Genomic DNA, 24,724 nt, shown 5'->3' on the forward strand with positions numbered 1-24,724 from the left:
TTCCATCATCGAGATCATTGACAGATAATCTGTAAAGAAGTGGTCCCAACACCAAACCCTGTAGAACACCATAAGTTACCGATAGCCAATCAGAAAAGGCCTCCTTTATTCCCACTCTTTGTCTTCTGCCAATCAGCCACTGCTCTATCCATGCTAGCATCTTTCCTGTAATATCATGGGCTCTTATAGACTCCCACATTTTTCCAACCACTGAAGTCAGGCTAACTGGCCTATAATTTCCTTTCTTCTGCCTCCCTCCCTTCATGAAAGTGGGGTGGGTGACATTTACAATTACCAGTCCTCTGGAACCATGCCAGAATCTAGTGATTCTTGAAACATCATTACCAATGCCTCCACAATCTCTTCAGCTTCTTCTTTCAAAATCCTGATGTGCCATCCACTTGGTCCATCTGGCTTATCTACCTTCTGACCTTATAGCTTCCCAAGCACTTCTCCTTAGTAATAACAGCTATACTCACTTCTGCCTCTTTTTACTGTCATATTTCTAGCATACTGTTTGTGTCTTCCATAGTGGAGACTGACACAAAATACTTAATAAATTTCTCAGCCATTTCTGTCTCCCCCATTACTATCTCTCCAGCATGTTTTCCAGTGGTCCCATATCCACTCTCACCTCTCTTTTACATTTTATGTATTTGAAGAAACTTTTGGTATCCTCTTTGATATGATTGGCTACCTTCCCTTCCTATTTCATTTTTTCTCTCCTCATGGCTTTCACAGTTACCTTCTGTTGGTTTTTATAAAGCTTCTGACTCCTTTCACTTCCCACTAATTTTTTGCTATATTGTATGCCTTCTCCCTTGCTTTTATGCTGTCTTTGACTTTCCTTGTCAGCCACGGTAGCCCCACCCTCCCTTTAGAATATTACTTCTTCTTTGGGACGTACATATCCTGTGTCTTCCGAATTGGTCCCTGAAAATTCCAGCCATTGCTGATCTGCCATCATCCCTGAGATGGAGTTCCCTTCCAATCAGTCTTGACCTGCTCCTCTCTCATGCTTCTGTAGTTCTCTTAACTCCACTCTTTCAGGCCAAGACACCAACTGTACTTTTTTCCATAGATTCTGCCTGACCTGCTGAGTTCCTCCAGCATTTTGTGTGTGTTGCTCTAGCCTATCCCTCCAGTTCCTATCCCATCGCCAAATTGGTTTAAACCCTTCCCAACAACTCTAGTAAATCTGCCCGCAAAGATATTAGACCCCTCAGGTTCAGGTGTAACCCATCCCTTTTAGTACAGGTCATACCTTCCGTGGAAGAGATCCCAATGATCCAGAAATATGAACCCTGTCCCCTACACCAACTCTACAGCCATGCATTTATCTGCCAAATTATCCTATTCTTACTATCACTGGCGCATGGCACAGGCAACAATCTAGAGATTACTAGCCTGGAAGTTCTGCTTTTCAGCTTTCAACCGAACTCCCCATATTCTCTCTTCAGAACCACCTCTCTCTTCCTACCTATGTCGTTGCTGCTAATATGGACCATGACTTCTGGCTGTTCACTCTCCCTCTCTAGAATGCCGTGGACCCGATCTGAGTCATCCTTGACCCTGGCACCAGGGAGGCAACATACCACCCAGATGTTTTTATCACGTCCACAGATTTTCCAGGCTGCTGCCCGATTATTACTGCACTCCCCTTCTGTCCCCGTCCCTTCTGAGCCACAGGCCCGCCCGCTGCTGCTTCTCCCAGGTAGTTTGTTCCCCACAGCAGAATCCAAAGTGGTATACCTATCATAGAGGGAAATGGCTACAGGAGTACTCTGCCCTGGCTATCTGTTCATTCTTCTTCTCTTGACAGTCACCCACGAACCTGCCTCCTGCAATTTAGGCATGACTACCACCCTATAGCTCCTATCTATCACCTCCTAGTTCTTTCTTAAGGTCATCCAACTGCAGCTCCCAGTTCCTTAACATGTTCTCTGAGGAACTGCAGCTAGTGCACCTGGTACAGATGTGAATATCTGGGAGACCAGAGATCTCCCGAAGTCCCATGTCTCACACAAACAACATACCAGTACCGCTGGACACCAGATATATACTATCAGAAAAAAATAAACTCACTAGAAACCTTCTTAGAACCTTCACCTGTGCTTGCCCAAGCCTGTTCTCGCCCAGGTCTCTTGAGCCAAAGCAGGAACAGTTTAACACTGGCCCAATCACACAGTAACTGCTGCAACAATGTCCATTCCACTTACATGTCCTTTCTTTTTATTTGACTCAATAAAAAGCTCATTCCTGATGAGACAAGCAGATTTCAAAAGGCTCTCACCCTGTAAGATGTCTCTCTTACTCGCTAGTTCAAACAATGAATCACTCTCAACGAGACTTGCAGTTTTCAAAAGGCTCCCTGAGACAATATTGTTGTTTATGAGGGATTTAGACAAACACGTGGACAGGTGGGGAATACAGGGATATAGACCATGGGCAAGCAAATGGGATTAGCTTAAACTGGCAGCAAGCTAGGAGAAGGATCAGAATCAGAATTAAATTCAGTATCACTGACATCAGGCCAAAGGGCCTGTTGCTGATCAATGTTCCATGTTCTGTGTAAACCCAAGTGGCTGATTGTGACCTTTCTCAGGAGCTGAAGGAGAAGATGAAGGAGATGCTGCCGTTAATCCCTGTGCTGGAACAATACAAAACAGACAGCAAGCTCATCCTACAGTTCAAAGAGGAGGTGAAGAACCTGTCAGCAGTTTTGACAGGAATCCAGGAGGAAATCGGGGCTTACGACTATGAAGAACTTCAGCACAGGGTGTTGAACCTGGAGGCCAGACTCCAAGACTGTGTGAAGAAACTCTGTGAGTTCACCTTTCTCTGTTGAAACCTGTGCTCATTGGTGAGGGGACGTGGCCAAGTACCATCACAGTAAACTGAGAACTGCATAGTCACAGGATCATTGAGTGTCTCAGTAGAGACACAATCCCTTGTACACTGACTCTTTGTGATCCCATTTTGTTAAACCAGAAGGACGTAAGACCAAGGAGCAGAATTAGGCCATTTGGCCCATCACCTATCGAGTTTGCTCCACTATTCTGTCATGGCTAATTTATCAACCCACTCAACTCCATTCTCCTACCTTTTCCCCAGAACCTTTGAACTCCTGATTAATGAAGAACCTATCAATCTCCACTTTAAATATACCTAATGACTTGACCTGAACATCTGTCATTGGCAAAGAAATCCAGAGATTCACCATCCTAAGGCTGAAGAAATGTTTCCTCATCTCCGCTCTGAGGTTACGTCACTATCAGAAACGTCATTTCCACAATCACTCTATTTAGATCTTTCAATATCCAGTAGGTTTCAATGTGATCCCCCCTCAATCATCTAAACTCCAGTGAGTACACACCTAGAGCCATCTAATGCAACTCATATGTTAACCCTTGCATTCCCATAGTCATTCTCATGAACCTCCTCTGCAATCTCTCCAATGGGAACACATCCTTCCGTAGATAAGGGGCCCAAAACTGCTCACAATACTCCAAGTGTGGTCTGACCCATGCCTAATAAAACCTCAACATTACATCCTTGTTCTTATATTCAAATCCTTTTGAAATGGATGCTAACATTCAATTTGACCACAAGACCATAAGATATAGGAGCAGAATTAGATCATTTGGCCCATCAAGTCTGCTCCATAACTTCATCATGGCTACCTATCTCCCCTCTCAATCCTAATCTCCTGCCTTCTCCCTGTATCTTTCATGCCCTGATTAATCAAAAATATATCAACCTCTGCTTTAAATATACTCAATGACTTGGCCTCCAGAGCTGCCTGTGGCAATGAATTGCAGATTCACCACTCTCTGGCTAAAGCAATTCCTTCTCTTCTCCATTCTGAGAGGACACCCCTGTATTCTGAGGCTGTGTCCTCTGGTCTGAGACTCTTCCACCATAGGAAACATTGTCTCCACATCCACTCCATTGATGCTTTTCAACATTCGATAGGTTTCAATGAGGTCACCCCACATTCTTCTGAATTCCAGTGAATACAGGCCCAGAGCCATCAAAAGCTCATCATGTGACAAACCTTTCAATCCTGGAATCATTTTCATGAACTCCTGTGAACCATCTCCAATGTCAGCACATCCCTTCTCAGATAAGGGGCCCAAAACTGCTCTCAATACTCGAAGTGAGGCCTCCGCAGTGTTTTATAAATTCTTTGCTTTTATACTCTAGTTCTCTCAAAAAGAATGCTAACATCACATTTGCCTTCCTCACCACCTTTATGAAAATTCCCAAATCCCTTTGTACCTCAGATTTTTGAATTTTCTCTTTATTTAGAAAATAGTCTACATAGAAACATAGAACATAGAAAACCTACAGCACAATCCAGGCCCTTTGACCCACAACGCTGTGCTGAACATGTACTTACTTTAGTAATTACCTCAGGTTACCCATAGCCCTCTATTTTTCTAAGCTCCATGTACCCTTTTATCTTGCCTACCAAAGTGCATGACCATATACTTCCTGACACTATATTCTATTTGCCACTTCTTTGTCCATTCTCCTAATCTGTTGAAATCCTTTTGTAGTCTTCCACTTCCTCAAAACTACCTGCCATTTCACCTATCTTCATATCGTATACAAACTTGGCCACAAAGCCATTAATTCCGTCATCCAAGTCATTAACATACAATATAAAAAGAAGTGGCCCCAACACAGGCCCCTGTGGTAACCCACTAGTCACTGGCAGCCAACCAGAAAAGGCTCCCTTTATACCCACTCTTTGCCTCCTGCCAATTAGCAAAAGCTCTATCCATGCTAGTATCTATCCTGTAATCCCATGGGCTCTAAACTATTTAAGCAGCCTCGTGTGGCACCTTGTGAAAAGCCTTCTAAAAATCCAAGTATACAATATTCACTGATTCTCCTTTGTCTATCCTGCTTGTTATTTCTTCAAAAAAATTCCAACCCATTTGTCAGGCAAGGTTTTCCATTAAGGAAACCATGTTGACTACGGCCTTTTTAACATATGCCTCCAAGTACCCCAGAACCACATCCTTACAATAGACACAAAATATCTTCCCAGCCACTGAGGTCAGTCTAAATAGCATATAATTTATTTTCTTCTTCCTCTTTTCCTTCTTGAACAGGGCAGTAATATTTGCAATTTTCCATTCCTTCAGAACCATGCCAAAATCTAGTGGTTCTTGAAAAAATCATTACTAATGCCTCCACAATCTCTTCAGCCACCTCCTCCATAACCCAGTGGTATACACCATATGGTCCAGGTGACTTATCTACCTTCAGACCTTTCTGTTTCCAGAAAACATAGGAGCAGAATTAGGCCATTCAGCCCATCACACCTGCTCCACCATTCCATCATCGCTGATCCTGAATCCCACTCAATACACCTGCCTTCTCACCATATCCTTTGATGCCTTGACCAAGCAGGAAATAATCAACTTCTGCCTTAAATATACGCACAGGCTTGGACTCTATCACAGTCTGTGGCAGACCATTCCACAGATTTACTGCACTCTGGCTAAAAAAAATTCTTGTTACCTCTATTCCAAAAGGTTGCTCCTCAATTTTAAGGTGGTGCCCTCTAGTTCTGGATACCTCCACCACAGGAAACATCCTCTCCACATCCAACCTATCTAGTCCTTTCAACATTCGGTAGGCTTCAATGAGATATCTCCCACCCCCGCATTCTGCTAAATTCCATTGAGTACAGGCCGAAAGCTGCCAAGTGCTCATATGTTAACCCCTTCGTTTCCGAAATCCTGAAATCATCCTCATGAACCTCCTCTGGACTATCTCCAAAGAAGCACATCCTTTCTGAGACATGGAGCCCAAAACTGTCGACAATATTCCAAATGCAGCTAAATGAGTGTCTTATAAAGGCTCAGCATTATCTCCTTGCTTTTATATTCTATTCCCCTCGAAATAAATGCCAACATTGTATTTCTTCTTTACCTATGTCTTTTTTTTAACCACTTTCTTTTTCTATGTCTTCTTTACCACATACAATACCTATAAATTAAACTTCTGGGAGTCTTGCATGAGGACTCCTAAGTCACTTTGCAACTCTGATGTTTGAACCTTCTCCCCATTCAGATAATAGTCCATGCTATTGTTCCTTTTACCAAAATGCATTATCGTACATTTCCCAACACTGTATTCCATCTGCCACCTTTTTGCCCATTCTTCCAATTTGTCTAAGTCCTGCTGCAATCACATTGCTTCCTCAGCACTACCGACCCCTCCACCTATCTTCGTATCATCCGCAAACTTTGCCACAAAACCATCAATTCCATTATCCAAATCATTGACAAACAATGTGAAAGGCAGCAGTCCCAATACTGACCCCTGAGAGATACCACTACTCAATGGCAACCAACCAGATAAGGCCCCTTTTATTCCCTCTCACTGCCTCCTGCCTGTCAGCCATTCTGCTATCCATGCCAGTATCTTTCCTGTAATACCATAGGATTTTATTTTGTTAAGCAGCCTCATGTGTGGCACCTTATCAAATGCCTTCTGAAAATCCAAGTAAACAACATCCACTGTCTCTCCTTTGTCCACACTGCTTGTTAGTTCCTTGAAGAACTCTGACAGATTTGTCACAAGATTTTCCTTCACGGAAACCATGCTAACTTTGACTTACTTTATCATTAGTCTCCAAGTACCTCGAAACTTCATCTTAACAATAGACTCCTACACTTTCCCAACCACTGAGCTCAGTCTAACTGGCTTAAAATTTCCATTCTTTTGTCTTCCTCCCTTCTTAAAGAGTGGTGTGACACTTGCAATCTTCCAGTCCTCCAGGACCACGTTAGAATCAATTGATTCTTGAAAGACCACGACCAATGCATCCATTGTCACTTCAGCAACCTCTCTCAGCACTCTGGAATGTAGTTCTTCTGGTCCTTAAGACCTTTGAGTTTGCCTGGCATTTTTTTCTTTGTAAGAGCAATGGCACTCACTTCTGCTCCCTGACAGTCACGGACCTCTGGCACACTGCTAGTGTCTTCCACAGTGAAGAAAAATTCAAGGTTCTCATTAAGTTCATCTGATATTCCAGTGGTCGAATATCAACTCTCACCTTCTTTTTACTCTTGATATAACTGAAAAAACCTTTGGTATCCTACTTTATATCATTGGCTAGTCTGTCCTCATATTTCATCGTTTCCCTTCTTATAGCTTTTCTGTTGCCTTTTATTGGATTTTAAGAGCTTCCCAATCATCCAACTTCCCACTCACTTTTGCTACCTTATATGCCCTTTCCTTGGCTTTTATGCAGTCCTCAACTTCCTTTGTCGGTCACAGTTGCCTACCCCTGCCATTTGAGAACTACTTCCTCTGTGGGACATATCTTTCCTGCACCTTGTGAACTATTCCCAGAAACTTCAGCCATCTCTGCTCTGCCATCAACCCCACCAAAATCCTCCACCGATCAACCTACACAAGTTCATGCCTCTGTAATTTCCTTCATTCCATTGTAATGCTGATTTATGTGACTTATGTTTCTCCCTCTCAAACTGCAGTATGAATTCAATCATATTATGATCACTTCCTCCTAAGAGATCCTTTACGTTAAGCTCCCTAATACGATCTGGGTTATTACATGAGACTCAATCTCAAATAGCTTTTCCCCCAGGTAGGCTCAAGTACAAGCTGCTCTAAAAAGCCATCTTATAGGCATTCAACAAATTCCCTCCCTTGCGATCCAACAACAACCTAATGTTCCCAATCCCCTTGCATACTCAAGTTCCCCATTACAAGTGTGTCATTACCCTTATTATGTGCCCCTTCCAGCTCCCTTTACGATCTTAATCCCACATCTTGGCTACTATTTGGAAGCTTATATATGATTCCTATAACTTTTTTTTTACCCTTGCAATTCCTTAATTCCACTCACAAAGATTCAACATTCTCTGATCCTATGTCACCTCTTTCTAAAGACATAATTCCATTTCTTACCGACAGAGCCACACCACTGCCTGTCCTTTGGATACAAAGTATATCCTTTGATGTTAATTTCCCAACTATGGCCTTATTTCAGCCACAACTCAGTGATGTCCACAATGTCATACCGACCAATCTGTAATTACGCCACAAGTTCGTCCACCTTATTCTGAATGCTATCGCATTTAAATACAGCACCTTCAGCCCTGCATTCTTCGCACTTTTGAATTTTGCCTCTGCAGTACAATTTAACTCTTTGCTCTGTCTGCATTTGTACCCAATCATTGGCTTGTCCTTCCTTACATTTATATTACATATTACATCATCTGCTCAGCTCTATCATCCCGGTTCTCATCCCCCTGCCATATTAGTTTAAACCATTCCCAACAGTTCTAATAAACCTGCCTGAAAGAATATTGGTCACCCTTGGATCCAAGTCCAACCTGTCCCTTTTGTTCTGGTCCCACCTGCCCCAGAAAAGGTCTCACTTATCTGAATCCTTACCTCCTGCTCCAATCCTTCAGCCATGCATTTATTTCTCACTTTATTCTATTCCTATTCTCACAGTAGTGTAGCACAGCCAGCAATTTCGACATTACTACCCTTGAGGTCTTGCTTCTCAGCTTCCTTTCTAACCCTATATTCTTTCTTCAGGACCTCCTCCCTTTTTCTACCCATGTTGTTGGTACCAATGTGTACCATGACTTCTGGCTGCTCACCCTCTCACTTCAGGATATTGTGGACGTCTCCAGAAATATCTTGGACCCTGGCACCTGGGAGGCAAGCTACCATCTGTGTTTCCTTTTCATGTCCACAGAATCACTTATCTATCCCCCTGACTATAGAGTCCCCTATTACTGCTGCCATTTCTTCTTCAGTTACCTACCCTTCGAGCCACAGGGCCAGACTCAATGCCAGAGGCACGGCCACTGATGCATCCCACAGGTAGGCTGTCCCCCTCAACAATACTCAAAATGGAGTACTTATTGTTGAGGGGGACGGCACAGGGTGCTCCCCACATCTGATGTTTTCCCTTCCCTCTCCTGACACCCATTTATTGGTCTCGTGTTGCCTTGGGTGACTAACTCCCTGTAGCTCCTGTCTGTCACTGTTTCACTTTCCCTAACAAGCCGAACGTCATCGAGGGGCAGTTCTAGTTCCCTAACACGGTCTCTAAGGAGCTGTGTCTCGATGCACCTGGTGCAAATTGGCCATCGGAAAGGCTGGTAGTCTCCTGGACATCCCACACCTGACTCCCTGCACAGAACACTGGCTCTGTAGACATACTCCCTATTCTCTCAAGATTTAAATCAGAAATAAGGAATGAATTTTTCCTACTTACCTTGCCTCCGCCTGTTCTCCATGAATCCTTGCTGAGCAAAAGCCTTACTACTCTGCATCAGACTGCTCTGGCACCTCCTCCCTAGTAATGGCAACTTCGCTGACTTCCATGAGGATTTTGAACTTCCAGCATACAGCAGGTGTCTTCCACAATGAAGACCAATGCAAAGTACATTCAGTTGATCCACCATTTCCATTTCCACGAAGCATACCACATGTATCTGTATCACAATAGAATGAAGGGAATTACGGAGACATGGGAGAGGAACTTGCCCAGGTGGATTGGAGGAGGATACTGCTGGGGATGATGGCAGAGCAGAGATGACTGGTTTCTGGGAATAATTCACAAGGCGTAAGGTAGATATGTCCCACAGAGGAAGAAGTTCTCAAATGATAGATGTAGGCAACTGTGGCTGAAAAGAGAAGTTAAGGACTGCATAAAGGCCAAAGAAAGGGCATGAAAAGTAGCAAAAGTGAGTGGGAAGATGGATGATTGGGAAGCTTTTAAAATCCAACTAAAAAAACGACAAGAAAGGAAAAGATGAAATATGAGAGTAGGCTAGTCAATTATATGAAGCAGGATACCAAAAGTTTTTTTCAGTTGTATAAAACATAGAACATAGAATAGTACAGCACAGTACAGGCCCTTCAGCCCACAATGTTGTGCCCACCCTCAAACCCTGCCTCCCATATAACATCCCAATTTAAATTCCTCCATATACCTGTCTAGAAGTCTCTTAAATTTCACTAGTGTATCTGCCTCCACCACTGACTCAGGCAGTGCATTCCACACACCAACCACTCTCTGAGTAAAAAACCTTCCTCTAATATCCCCCTTGAACTTCCCACCCCTTACCTTAAAGCTATGTCCTTTTGTATTGAGTAGTGGTGCCCTGGGGAAGAGGCGCTGGCTGTCCACTCTATATATTCTTCTTAATATCTTGTACACCTCAATCATGTCTCTTGTCATCCTCCTTCTATCCAAAGAGTAAAGCCCTATCTCCCTTAATCTCTGACCATAATGCATGCTCTCTAAACCAGGCAGCATCCTGGTAAATCTCTTCTGTACCCTTTCCAATGCTTCCACATCCTTCCTATAGTGAGGTGACCAGAACTGGACACAGTATTCCAAGTATGGCCTAACCAGAGTTTTATACAGCTGCATCATTACCTCATGACTCTTAAACTCTATCCCTCGACTTATGAGAGCTAATACCCCATAAACTTTCTTAACTACCCTATCCACCTGTGAGGCAACTTTCAGGGATCTGTGGACAAGTACCCCAGATCCCGCTGCTCCTCCACACTACCAAGTAACTTACCATTTACTTTGTACTCTGCCTTGGAGTTCATCCTTCCAAAGTGTACCACCTCACACTTCTCCGGGTTGAACTCTATCTGCCACTTCTCAGCCCACTTCTGCATCCTATCAATGTCTCTCTTCAATCTTCAACAATCCTCTGCACTATCCACAACACCACCAACCTTTGTGTCATCTGCAAACTTGCCAACCCATCCTTCTACCCCCTACATCCAGGTCGTTAATAAAAATCACGAAAAGTAGAGGTTCCAGAACCGATCCTTGTGGAACACCACTAGTCACAACCCTCCAATCCTAATGTACTCCCTCCACCAGCTGTGGTGCATGGAGCAATGTGTGTGAATCTATTTGTACAGTCTCTTATGAATGGGTTGTTTGCACTCGCTGAAATTCATCATTCAGATGACTTTATTACATTTCTGTAGGCGAGCCAATTCTGAATCCACCTGGCCAAACTTCCCTGGATCCCATGCCTTCTGACTTTCTGAATAAGCCTACCGTGTGGAACCTTGTCAAATGCCTTACTAAGATCCATATATTCACATCCACTGCACTACCCTCATCTATATGCCTGGTCACCACGTCAAAGAACTCTATCAGGCTTGTTAGACACGATCTGCCCTTCACAAAGCTATGCTGACTGTCCCTGATCAGACCATGTTTCTCTAAATGCTCATAGATCCTATCTCTAAGAATCTTTTCCAACAGCTTTCCCACCACAGACGTAAGGCTCGCTGGTCTATAATTACCCAGACTATCCCTACTACCTTTTTTGAACAAGGGGACAACATTTGCCTCCCTCCAATCCTCTGGTACCATTTCTATGGACAACGAGGACATAAAGATCCTAGCCAGAGGCTCAGCAATCTCTTCACTCGCCTTGTGGAGCAGCCTGGGGAAAATTCCATCAGGCCCCGGGGTCTTATCCATCCTAATGTATTTTAACAACTCCAACACCTCCTCTCCCTTAATATCAACATGCTTCAGATCACCAACCTCACTCATATTGTCCTCACTGTCATCAAGTTCGCTCTCATTGGTGAATACCAAAGAGAAGTATTCATTGAGGACCTCGCTCACTTCCACAGCCTCCAGGCACATCTTCCCACCTTTATCTCTAATCGGTCCTACCCTCACTCCTGTCATCCTTTTGTTCTTCACATAATTGAAGAATGCCTTGGAATTTTCCTTTACCCTACTCACCAAGGCCTTCTCATGCCCCCTTCTTGCTCTCCTCAGCCCCTTCTTAAGCTCCCTTCTTGCTACCCTATATTCCTCAATAGACCCATCTGATCCTTGCTTCCTAAACCTCATGTATGCTGCCTTCTTCCACTTCCACCTGACTAGATTTTCCACCTCACTTGTCACCCATGGTTCCTTCACCCTACCATTCTTTATCTTCCTCACCGGGGCAAATTTATCCCTAACATCCTGCAAGAGATCCCTAAACATCGACCACACGTCCATAGTACATTTCCCTGCAAAAACATCATCCCAATTCACACCCGCAAATTCTAGCCTTATAGCCTCATAATTTGTCCTTCCCCAATTAAAAATCTTCCTGTCCTCTCTGATTCTATCCTTTTCCATGATAATGCTAAAGGCCAGGGAGTGGTGGTCACTGTCCCCCAGATGCTCACCCACTGAGAGATCTGTAACCTGACCCGGTTCATTACCTAATACTAGATCTAGTATGGCATTCCCCCAATTGGCCTGTCAACATACTGTGACAGGAATCCATCCTGGACACACTTAACAAACTCTGCCCCATCTAAACCCTTGGAACTAATCAGGTGTCAATCAATATTAGGGAAGTTAAAGTCACCCATGATAACAACCCTGTTATTTTTGCACCCTTCCAAAATCTGCCTCCCAATCTGCTCCTCTGTATCTCTGCTGCTACCAGGGGGCCTATAGAATACCCCCAGTAGAGTAACTGCTCCCTTCCTGTTCCTGACTTCTTCCCATACTGACTCAAAAGAGGATCCTGCTACATTACCCACCCTTTCTGTGGCTGTAATAATATTCCTGACCAGTAATACCACCCCTCCTCCCCTTCCCCCACCGCTCTATCCCTTTTAAAGTACTATTCCAGGAATATTGAGAATCCATTCCTGCCCTGGTGCCAGCCAAGTCACTGTATTGGCCACGACATCATAATTCCATGTATGTATCCAAGCTCTCAGTTCATCACCTTTGTTCCTGATGCTTCTTGCATTGAGGTACACACATTTCAGCCCTTCTACCTTACTACCTTTACACCGTTTATTCTGCTTCTCTTTCCTCAAAGCCTCTCTGTATGTTAGATCTGGCTTTACTCCATGCACTTCTTTCACTGCTCTATCGCTCCAAGTCCCATCCCCCTCGCAAATTAGTTTAAACACTCGCGAACCACGCTAGCAAACCTACCTGCAAGGATATTGTTCCCCCTCGAGTTCAGGTGCAACCCATCCAATCTGTACAGGTCCCACCTTCCCCAGAAGAGATCCCAATGATCCAAAAATCTAAAGCCCTGCCCCCTGCACCAACTCCTCAGCCACGCATTCAACTGCCATCTCCTCCAATTCTTACCATCTCTGTCACGTTGCACTGGCAGCAATCCTGAGAACGCCACCCTTGAGGTCCTGTTCTTCAGCCTTCTGCGCAGTTCCCAAAACTCACACTTCAGGACCTCATCCCTCTTCTTGCCTGTGTCATTGGTGCCAACATGTATCGTGACTTCTGGTTGCTTTCCCTCTCATACCAGGATGTCGTGCACCTGGTCAGTTTAAAGAGTAAGAGTTGATATCGGACCACTGGAAAATGATGATGAGGTAGTAGTGGGGGACAAAGAAATGCCAGATGAACTTAATAAGAATCTTGCATTTTTCTTCACTGTGGAAGACACTAGCTGTGTGCCAGAGGTTCGTGAGTGTCAGGAAGCAGGAGTGAGTGCCATTGCTATTACAAAGAAAAAGGTGCCAGGCAAACTGAAAGGTTTTAAGGTGGACAAGTCACCTGGACCAGATGGACAACATCCCAGAGTCCTGAGAGAGGTTGCTGAAGAGTTAACAGATGCATTGGTCACGATCTTTCAAGAATCTCTTCATTCTGGCATGGTCCCGGAGGACTGAAAAATTGCAAATGTCACTCCACTCTTTAAGAAGGCAGAAGGACAAAAGAAAGGAAATTATAGGCCAGTTAGCCTAACCTCAGTGGTTGGGAAAATGTTGGAGTCCATTATTAAGGATGGGGTTTCAAGGTACTTGGAGACTGATGATAAAATAAGTCAATTTCAGCATGGTTTCTTTAAAGGGAAATCTTTCTTGATGAATCTGTTAGAGTTCTTCAAGGAACTAACAAGCAGAGTTGAGAAAGGAGAGGCAGTGGATGTCATTAACTTGGACTTACAGAAGGCGTTTGATAAGGTGCCACACATGAGGCTGCTTAAAAAGATAAAATGCTGTGGCGTTACAGGAAAGACACTGGCATGGATAGAGGAATGGCTGACAGGCAGGAGGCAGCGAGTGGCAATAAAAGAGACCTCTTGTGCTTGACTACTGGTGACCAATGGTGTTCCTCAGGGATCAGTATTGGGACCACTGCTTTTCACATTGTTTGTCAATGATTTAGATAATGGAATTGATGGCTTTGTGGCAAAGTTTGCAGACGATACAAAGATAGGTGGAGGGGTAGGCAGTGCTGAGGAAGCAATGTGATTGCAGCAGGATTTAGACAAATTGGAAGTATGGGCAAAAAAGTGGCAGATGGAATGAACTGTTGGGAAATGTATGATAATGCATTTTGGTAAAAGGAACAATCGTGCGGACTATTATCTGAATGGGGAGAGGTTTCAAACATCAGAAGTGAAGAGGCTCATGCAAAGTCCTTGTGCAAGACTTCCAGAAGATTAATTTACAGGTTGTGTCTGCGGTAAAGAAGGCAAATCCAATTTTTCAAGGGGAATAGAATATAAAAGCAAGGAGATAATCCTGAGCCTTTATAAGACACTAGTCAGGCCGCACTGGGAATATTGTCAACCGTTCTGGGCCCCATATCTCAGAAAGGATGTGTTGTCATTGGAGAGAGTCCGGAGGAGGTACATGAGGATGATTCCGGGAATGAAAAGGTTATCATATGAAGAGCCTTTGGTAGTTTTGGGCTTGTACTCAATGGAATTTAGAATAATGTGCGGGGATGTCACTGAAACCTACTGAATGTTGAAAGGACTTGATAGGGTGGATGTGGAGATGATGTTTCCTATGATGGGGGTATCCAGAACTAGAGGGCACAGCCTCAAAATTGAGGGGCGACCCTTGAAAACAGAGGTAAGAAGGATTTTTTTTTTTAGCCAGAGAGTAGTAAATCTGTGGTATGCTCTGTCGCAGACAGCCGTGGAGGCTGTCTGTGCGTATATTTAAAGTAGAAATTGATCGTTTCCTGATCGGCAGGGCATCAAAGGATATGTTGAGAAGGCAGGTGTAAGGAGTTGAGTGGGATCCGATAGCAGCCATGATGGAATGGTGGAGCAAACTCGATGGGCCGAATGGTCTAATTATGCTCCTATTTCTCGTGGTCTTATAACCTTATAAACCTCTGTCAGATCTTTCAGCTTCTTTCACTCCAAAGAAAACAAACCAAGTTTGTCTGCCTTGTCAATATAGCACATGCCTCTAATCCAGGCAGCACTCTTCTGCACTCTCTCCAAGGCCACGACATCCTTCCTATAGTGGGGCATCCAGGATTGTATGCAGTAATCTAGATGCAGCCTAATGAGAATTGAATATAATTTCCTGTCTTTTGATCTCACTGCCTCAGTGAGTAATGGCAGGCATGCCACGCGCCTCGTAACAGCCCAGCCCTGTCAATGTGCACAGCCGCTTTTGGGAGCTGTGAACTCTGCACATCAACACGGGCTCCCTGATGATGGATGCACATGGAAAAATACAGTGAAATGTGTCACTTGGGTTAACAAAGGAGCCCTCAAGTGTCGCCACACATTTCCAGCACCAAGATCACATGCCAACAACATTGAGCAGAACACAAAGAACAACAACACAACAAAGCAAACAAGACAATAACAGCAAGACAGGTCACCTTTCCTTCCCTAACACCTGGCCATTCACTCTCTGACACACCGACTGACTGACCTCAAACATTTCTTTAGGCCTTCAAGTCGCCTTCCACCTCACTTTTCCTCCTTCTTCCTCCCTCACATACCGACGGGCCTCCAACATTTCAGCAGGGGAGATAGGGCCTGGCGCAGATCTGCAGTGGTTACATTGAGTGGTGGGACAGCACTGAGGGGCCAAGTAGCCTCTTCTGTGCCCATGATCTTATGTTCTTGAGAAACCCATGCGGCTGCAGGGAGAGAACCTACAGCTTGAGAAAGCAGTGGGTATCAAGAGAGGTCTGGGTGTGGAGAGAGAGAATGACGAAAGGCTTTGTCAATTACTCTTACAGCCTGTGGCAAGTTGATGAAAATTAGTCTGCCGATCACAGTGAAGACATCCGGAACCAGGTTTGGAGCATGGATGACTGACCCTCTAGCAGCACAGAGAGATGACAAGGTTAACGACGTAGGGGTAGTGTGGTGGGTGGAGGCAGGGGCGGGGGGAGGAGGCAGGGGGAGGGGGAGGTGGAGGGGAAGGGAGTTTGTGGGAAGGAGAGGAGGGGTGTTCCTCCCCAGTGCCTGTAGTTCTGACTGTACCGTTCCTCTCCCAGGTGCGATACATAGACGAGTGGGAGGGGGAGAGGAGGGGTGTTCCTCCCCAGTGCCTGTAATTTTGTTCCTCTTCCAGGTGTGGTACATGGACGAGTGGGAAGGGGAGAGGAGGGGTGTTCCTCCCCAGTGCCTGTAATTTTGTTCCTCTTCCAGGTGTGGTACATGGACGAGTGGGAAGGGGAGAGGAGGGGTGTTCCTCCCCAATGCCTGTAGTTCTGACTGTACCGTTCCTCTCCCAGGTGTGGTACATGGATGGATACACAAGCAGCAAGGTGGTGCTGGAATATCAGTCCATGGCGGGCTTTGTCAGTGGGGAGGATTACAGGCAGTACCACCTGCCCTACCCATGGGCTGGCACCAATCACCTGGTCTATAATGGCTCTCTTTACTATAACAAGTATCAAAGCAACACGCTGATCAGGTACAACTTCCGTACAAGTTCAGTAGGGGCGCAACGCAGCCTCGACTACGCTGGCTTCAATAACATATACCCCTACACCTGGGGCGGCTTCTCTGACATCGATCTCATGGCTGACGAGGGTGGGATCTGGGCTGTCTATGCAACCAACCAGAATGCAGGAAACATTGTCATCAGCCAGCTGGACACGCAGACGCTGCAGGTGCATCGGACCTGGAACACAGGTTACCCCAAGAGGAGTGCCGGAGAGACGTTCATGATCTGCGGAACTTTGTATGTCACCAACTCCCACCTGACGGGTGCTAAGGTCTACTACGCATACTCCACCAAGACATCCAGCTATGAGTACATTGACGTCCCCTTCCACAATCAGTACTCCCACATCTCTATGCTGGATTACAATGCCAGAGACCGCACGCTATACGCATGGAACAACGGCCATCAAGTGCTCTTCAATGTCACCTTGTTCCATGTTATTCAGACCCAGGGAGAAATGGAGACTCCTGGGGAGCAGTAACTGGTGAAAGCCTCCAAAAACAAAATAAGATTTTCAAACCTTCCTTTTCCTGTTGTGAGTCGTTAGTAAAATAATGCCAAGGCTTTTAACAAATCTGTATGTAAACAGTGTGACAGTTCCCATCTTAGAATGGCTGCTCTACTGGAGAAACATTCTGTCCCTTTACCGTAGACAAGGAAACTTCAGTAAAACCCACGATAATCCAGTATGTTTGGGACTTTGGTGAATGTGGTCTTGGCTGCTGAACCAAGTAATGCAACAACTTGCAGATATACACACTTTTAATTCACTTTTTCACAATTAAATAGTAGCATAATACATTTCCAAGACAACACAGTGAGGCTGGGAAATGGAATCCCAATGGTGTGCACAGGAAATCTAACCACGCGAAGAGACTGAGTGGGAGCTTGATGACTGTAAAGGGAGTGGAGCCATAGCAAGTTTAAAGACTCCGCGTGAAACAGCCCAGCTAAGGTTAAAACCATAGGAAATTGGGCTCTGTCGTGTGTAAAATGAGTGTGGGAAGTGGGGAACCAGTGTGTTTAAAGGGAGTGTGTAAACAGGAAGCCAGTGTGTTTAAAGGGAGTGTGGGAAACGGGGAGCCAGTGTATTTACAGGGAGTGTGGGGAAACAGGGAGCCAGTGTGTTTAAAGGGAGTGTGGGAAACAGGGAGCCAGTATATTTACAGGGAGTGTGGGAGACAGAGAGCCAGTGTGTTTAAAGGCAGTGTGCTTAACACAGAGCCAGTATGTTCAAAGGAGCTGTGCGAAATAGGGAGCCTGTGTGTTTAAAGGGGGTGTGGGAAACAAGGAGCCAGAGTGGTAAAAGGAGTGTGGAAAAGAAGGAATCAGTGTGATAACAGGAGTGTGTGGGGTTTAGGGAGTCATTGTGTTTAAAAGGAGTGTGGGAAAGAGGGATCTAATGTGTTTAAAGGGCGTGAGGGAAACAGAGAGTGAGTATGTTAAGGTGAGTGTGGGAAACGGTAGCAGTGTATTTCAAATGAATGTGGTGAACAGCGAGTCAATTTGTTTAAAGGGAGTGTCAGCAATGGTGGGGCTGTGTGTTTAAAGGGAGTGTAGGAAACAGGGAGTCAGTGTGTTTACAGGGAGTGTGGGGAACGGGGAGCCAGTGTGTTTAAAGGGAGTGTGGGAAACAGGGAGTCAGTGTTTAAAGGGAGTGTAGGAAACAGAGTCAGAGTGTTTAAAGAGAATGTGAGAAACAGAGCCAGTGTGTTTAAAGGGAGTGTGGGAAACAGCAGCCAGTGTGTTTAAAAGATGTGAGGGGAACAAGGATTCAGTGTGTTTAAAACTGCAAAATTGGGAGCCAGTGTGTTTAAAGGGAGTGTGGGGAACAGAGAGCTGCTGCATTTAAAATGAGTGTGGGAAACAGGGAGTCAGTCTATTTAGGGAATGCAGGAAACCAAGCCAGTGTATTTACAGAGAGTGTGGATAACAGAGACCCAGTGTGTTTAAAATGTGTGAGGGAAATAAGGAGCCAGTGTATTTAAAAATGTGGGAAACTGTGACCCAATGTGTTTAAAGGGATTGTGGGGAACATGGAGACAGTGTGATAAAGGGAGTGTGGAAACAGGGAGTCAGTGTGTTTAAAGGGGTGTGGGCAACCGGGAACCAGTGGAAGAAAGGGATTGTGGGAACCGGGAGCCAGTGTGTTGAAAAGGAGTGTAGGCAACAGGGAGTCACTGTGTTTAAAGGGCTTGTAGAAAACAGAGCCACTGTATGTTTAAAGTGAAAGGTGCAAACACAGATCAAGTGTGTTTAAACAAAGTGTGGGTAACTGGGAGCCAGAATGTTTAAAGGGGTTGTGGGTAACTGGGAGCCAGTGTGATAAAGGTGTTGTGGGTAACTGGGAGCCAGTGTGATAAAGGGATTGTGGGGAACCAGAAGCCAGTGTGTTTAAAGGGGTTATGGGGAACAGGGAGCCAGTGTGATAAAGGGAATGTGGGGATTGTGAAGCCAGTGTGTTGATGGTTGGTTGGTTGTTCGTCCATCGTTGATGTCGATGAGGACCTCATTATGATGGTGTCGAGACTAGCGCGTGATTTGGATTTAAGTGAGGGAGAGTTGTGCAGTGTCAGCCTCACTCTCTCTGCCCAATTCCCATCTGGATCCAGTGGCAAGACAGAGTCTAGATGGCTGGAGATGGGACTAGGAGCAGTGGATGACCAGGACGTCTTCTGTGTCTTGTCCTGCTCTACACGTTCCACGACACTTGCAGAGACAGCTTCCTTGACCGTTGGACCTTTCATTGGTCTCGTCCGCTCAATCCGCCGGAGTCTGCCTTCACATGCTGGGATAGACAACTCCCTATCTCACCGAGGGTTTGAGACCCGTCGGCTACCCTCACCTGGTTTAGCCGGCTTGTTGAAGCCGTTGCCTGGGGTGTGGCCGCTGTCGCATGCAAACAGCTACGGGGAGCCACAGGTGAGAGCTGAGTGCCAGTTGGGGACCAAAGGTGGACTAACCGCCCTGAAAAGGACGCGACATGTTGATAGTGTGTGAATAGGGAATGTTGGAAACAGCGAGTCTGTGTGTTTAAAGCGAGAGGTGCAAACATGCAGCCAGTGTGGGATCAGGGCATCATTGTGTTTAAAGAATGTCAGGGAAACAAGGATACAGCGTCTTTAAAACTGTGAGAAACAGGGAGCCAGTGTGTTTCAAGAAAGTGTCAGAAACAGGGTGTCAGTGTGTTAAAGGGAGTGTGGGAAACAGGGAGTCTGTGTGTTTGAAGGGATCAAATTGAAATGAATTGAATTCACTTGATTACTTATGTCCTTCATATATATGAATAAAAATTTTTACGTTATGTCTCTGTCTAAATGTGCAATGGATAGTAATTTGTAAAAAATAATATATAAAACAGGGCAGTCAATATAACATAGAAATACAATTGTATCAGCATGAGTTAATCAGTCTGATGCCCTGGTGGGAGAAGCTGTCCCAGAGCCTGTTAGTCCTGGCTTTAATGCTGCGCTGCTGTTTCCTGGATGGTAGCAGCTGGAACAGTTTGTGGTTGGGATGACTCAGGTCCCCAATGATCCTTTGGGCCATTTTTACGCATCTGTCGCTGTAAATGTCCTGAATAGTGGGAAGTTCACATCTACAGATGCGCTGGGCTGTCTGCACCACTCTCTGCAGATTGAGGGAAATACAGTTCCCAGACCAGGCCGTGATGCAGCCAGTCAGGATGCTCTCAGTTGTGCCCCTGTAGAAAGTTATTAGAATTTAGGGATTCATGCCAAACTTCTTCAACCATCTGTGGTGAAAGAGACGCTGTTGTGCTTTTTCACCACACAGCCGGTATGTACAGACTATGTGAGATATTTGGTGATGGGTATGCCGAGGAACTTAAAGCTGCTCACCCTGTCAACCCCAGATCCATTGATGTCAATAGGGGTTAGCCCACAACTAGCTCTTTTGTTCTTGTGACATTCAGGGAGAGGTTGTTTTCTTGACACCACTGTAGACCGAGATTAGGCCAATCAGTATAGTGTCATCAGCAAATCTAATTAGCAGATTGGAGCTGTGGGTGGCGATACAGTCATGAGTATACAGAGAGTACCGAGACCCACAAATTTAAAGGGAATGTGAGAAACAGAGTCAGTGTGATAAAGGGATTGTGGTGAACAGGGAGCCAGTGTTTAAATGTAGTGTAGGATTTGGGGACCTTGTGTGTTTAAAGGCAGAGAGGGAAACAGAGAGCCAGTGTGTTACAGGAAGTCAGAGTGCCTCAGAGGAGTTTGGGAAACAGGAAACAGGAAGCCTGGGTGATTAAAAGGAGTGTCAGAAACAGGGAGCCAGTGTGATAAGATGTGTGGATAACTGGTATCCAGTGTGTTTACAAGCAGTGTTATAAGTGGGCTGCCAGTGCATTTAAAGAAAGTGTGGGGAATGGGAAGCCAGTGTGTTTAAAAGGAGTGTCAGGAATAGGGGGTCACTGTGTTTAAATGGAGTGTAGGAAACAGGGAGTTTGTGTGTTTAAAGGGGGACATGGAAACAGGGAGTCAATATGTTTAAACGGAGTGTTGGAAACTAGATTTCAATGTGTTTCAAGGGAATGTGGTAAAAAGGGATCCGTGTGTCTAAAGGTGGACAGGGAAACAGGGAGTCAGTGTGTTTAAAGGGAGTTTGGGGGAAAATGAGCCAGTTTGTTCAAAGGTGTGGGGAACAGAGACCCAGTGTTCGTCAAGAGAGTGTGGGAAACAGACCCAGTGTAATAATGAGCAACACACATAAAAGTTGCTGGTGAACACAGCAGGCCAGGCAGCATCTCTAGGAAGAGGTACAGTCAACGTTTCAGGCCGAGACCCTTCGTTAGGACTAACTGAAGGAATAGCTAGTAAGAGATTTGAAAGTGGGAGGGGGAGGGGGAGGGGGAGATCCAAAATGATAGGAGAAGACAGGAGGGGGAGGGATGGAGCCAAGAGCTGGACAGATGATTGGCAAAAGGGACATGAGAGGATCATGGGACAGGAGGCCCAGGGAGAAGGAAAAGGGGGAGGGGGGAAGCCCAGAGGATAGGCAAGGGGTATAGTGAGAGGGACAGAGGGAGAAAAAGGAGAGAGAGAGAAAAAGAATGTGTGTATATAAATAAATAAATAACAGATGGGGTACGAGGCCACACATTTTAATTCCACGTCCCATTCCCATTCTGACATGTCTATCCATGGCCGCCTCTACTGTCAAGATGAAGGCACACTCAGGTTGGAGGAACAACACCTTATATTCCATCTGGGTAGCCTCCAACCTGATGGCATGAACATTGACTTCTCAAACTTCCGCTAATGCCCCACCTCCCCCTCGTACCCCATCCGTTATTTATTTATGTATACACATTCTTTTTCTCTCTTTACTTTTTCTCCCTCTGTCCCTCTCACTATACCCCTTGCCCATCCTCTGGGCTTCCTCCCCCTCCCCCCTTTCATTCTCCCTGGGCCTCCTGTCCCATGATCCTCTCATATCTCCTTTGCCAATCACCTGTCCAGCTCTTGGCTCCATCCCTCCCCCTCCTGTCTTCTCCTATCATTTTGGATCTCCCCCTCCCCCTCCCCCTCCCACTTTCAAATCTCTTAGTAGCTCTTCTTTCAGTTAGTCCTGACGAAGGGTCTTGGCCCGAAACGTCGACTGTAACTCCTCCTAGAGATGCTGCCTGGCCTGCTGCGTTCACCAGCAACTTTGATGTGTGTTGCTTGAAATTCCAGCATCTGCAGATTTCCTCATGTGAAGCAGTGTAATAATGAGATTGTCAGGAACAGGGAGTCAGTGTGGTTCAAGGGAGTTTGGGAAACAGGGTGACTGTGTTTTTAAAGGGATTGTAGGAAACGGGAAGTCAGTGTGATAAAGGGATTGTGGTGAACAGGGAACCAGCGTGTTTAAATGCACGTGGGGAGCAGGGGCCCAGTGTTTTTCATGGGGATGTCGGAATCACGGAGCCAGTGTGAAGAAGGTAAGGGAACAGTGAGTCGCTGTGTTTAAATGGAGTGCAGCAAACAGGGACTCTGTGTTTAAAGGGAGCCAGTTTGTTGAGAGGGTGTCAGTGAGGCTGTGCGAAATGGGGACCCATTGTGTTTAAAGGGAGCATGGTGAATGTGTAGTCAGTGTATTTGAAGTGAATGTGTGATTCAGGGAGTTATTCTGTTTAAAAGGTGTGCTTGAATAGGAAGGCAATGTGATTAAAGGGAGCATGGGAAACAGGGAGCCAATGTGTTTAAATGGTGTGAGGGAAAAAAGGAGCCAGTGTGTTTAAATCTGTGGGCAACAGGGAGCCAGTGGGTTTAAAGGGTGTGCAGGAAACAAGGAGCCAGTGTGTGTAAAGTGAGAGTGAGAAATGGGGAACCAGTGTGTTTAAAGGGAGTGTGGGTAACGGAGACTCTGTACGTGCGAGAGGTGCAAACAGAGAGCCAGTGTGTTTATAGGGATTGCAGGGAACAGGGAGCCGTGTGCTTAAAGAGAGTGTGCGAACCAGAGAGCCACTGTATTTAAAGGAAGTGGGGGAGAAATTGGAGCCAGTGTGTTAAAAAGTATGGTGAACAGGGACCCAGAGTCTTTAAAGGGAATCTGGGAAACAGGGACCTAGTGTGTTCAGAGTAGCTGTGTGTTTAAAAGGACTGTTGGAAACTAAGATCCAGCCTGTTTAAAGGGAATATTGGAAACAGGGACCCTGTGTGTTTAAAGGGAGTGTGTTAACCAGGGACCCAGTACGTTCAAAGGGGCTGGGCATAACAGGGAGCCTGTGGCTTTAAAAGGAGTGTCCAAAAAGGAGATCCAATATATTTAAATGCAGTGTGGAAAACAGGAAGCCAGTGTGCTTAAATGAGACTGTGCGAAACAGAGAGACAGTATGTTTAAAAGGTGTGTGGGAAACAGGTTGTCAGTGTGATAAGGGAGTGTTGGGAAAGGGATTGTGGGAAACTGGGGCCCAGTGTGTTTTAAGGTAGGGTGGGAATCTTTATGTTCCTGTTAGGATGAAAGGAAAGGTTAAAAGTTTGAGAGAGCCATGGTTTTCAAGGAATATTGGAAACTTGGTTCGGAAAAAGAGAGATATCTACAATAAATATAGGCAGCATGGAGTAAATGAGGTGCTCAAGGAATATAAAGAATGTAAAAAGAATCTTAAGAAAGAAATTAGAAAAGCTAAAAGAAGATACGAGGTTGCTTTGGCAAGTAAGGTAAAAATAAATCCCAAAGGTTTCTGCCGTTATATTAATAACAAAAGGATAGTGAGGGATAAAATTGGTCCCTTAGAGAATCAGAGTGGACGGCTATGTGCGGAGCCAAAAGAGATGGGGAGATTCTGAACAATTTTTTTCTTCGGTATTCACTAAGGAGAAGGATCTTGAATTGGGTAAGATAAGAGAAACAGGTAGGGAAGTTATGGAAACTATGATGATTAAGAAGAGGAAGTACTAGAGCTTTAAAGGAATATAAAAGTGGATAAGTCTGCAGGTCCTGACAGGATATTCCCTAGGACCTTGAGGGAAGTTAGTGTGGAAATAGCAGGGGCTCTGACAGAAATATTTCAAATGTCATTAGAAACAGGCATGGTGCCCGAGGATTGGCGTATTGCTCATGTTGTTCCATTGTTTAAAAAGATTTAAAAAGAGTAAACCTAGCAATTATCGGCCTGTGAGTTTGACCTCAGTGGTGGGTAAATTGATGGAAAGTATTCTTAAGGATGGTATATATAATTATCTGGATAGACAGGGTCCGATTAGGAATAGTCAACATGGATTTGTGTGTGGAAGGTCATGTTTGACAAATCTTATTGAATTTTTTGAAGAGGTTACTAGGAAAGTTGACGAAGGTAAAGCGGTGGATGTTGCCTGCATGGACTTCAGTAAGGCCTTTGACAAGGTTCCACACAGAAGGTTAGTTAGGAAGGTTGAATCGTTAGGTATTAATATTGAAGTAGTAAAATGGATTCAGCAGTGGCTGGATGGGATACACCAGAGAGTGGTGGTGGATA

The 24,724-nt window shown here is 45.1% G+C and overlaps 1 protein-coding gene across 1 annotated transcript in view; it reads left to right on the forward strand.

Moving 5' to 3' along the window:
- Positions 1 to 17,242, forward strand: part of LOC140206421 (noelin-3-like) — a 36,671-nt gene extending 19,429 nt beyond the window's left edge. The window contains exons 3-5 of the mRNA XM_072274788.1: positions 2,606 to 2,825; positions 16,046 to 16,152; positions 16,547 to 17,242. Coding sequence (XP_072130889.1) covers positions 2,606 to 2,825; positions 16,046 to 16,152; positions 16,547 to 17,242 — 1,023 coding nt within the window. The remainder of the gene's footprint in view (positions 1 to 2,605; positions 2,826 to 16,045; positions 16,153 to 16,546) is intronic.
- The last annotated feature ends 7,482 nt before the right edge of the window (positions 17,243 to 24,724 follow it).

Source organism: Mobula birostris, chromosome 12 (assembly GCF_030028105.1).
Source record: "Mobula birostris isolate sMobBir1 chromosome 12, sMobBir1.hap1, whole genome shotgun sequence".
NCBI lineage: Eukaryota > Metazoa > Chordata > Chondrichthyes > Myliobatiformes > Myliobatidae > Mobula > Mobula birostris.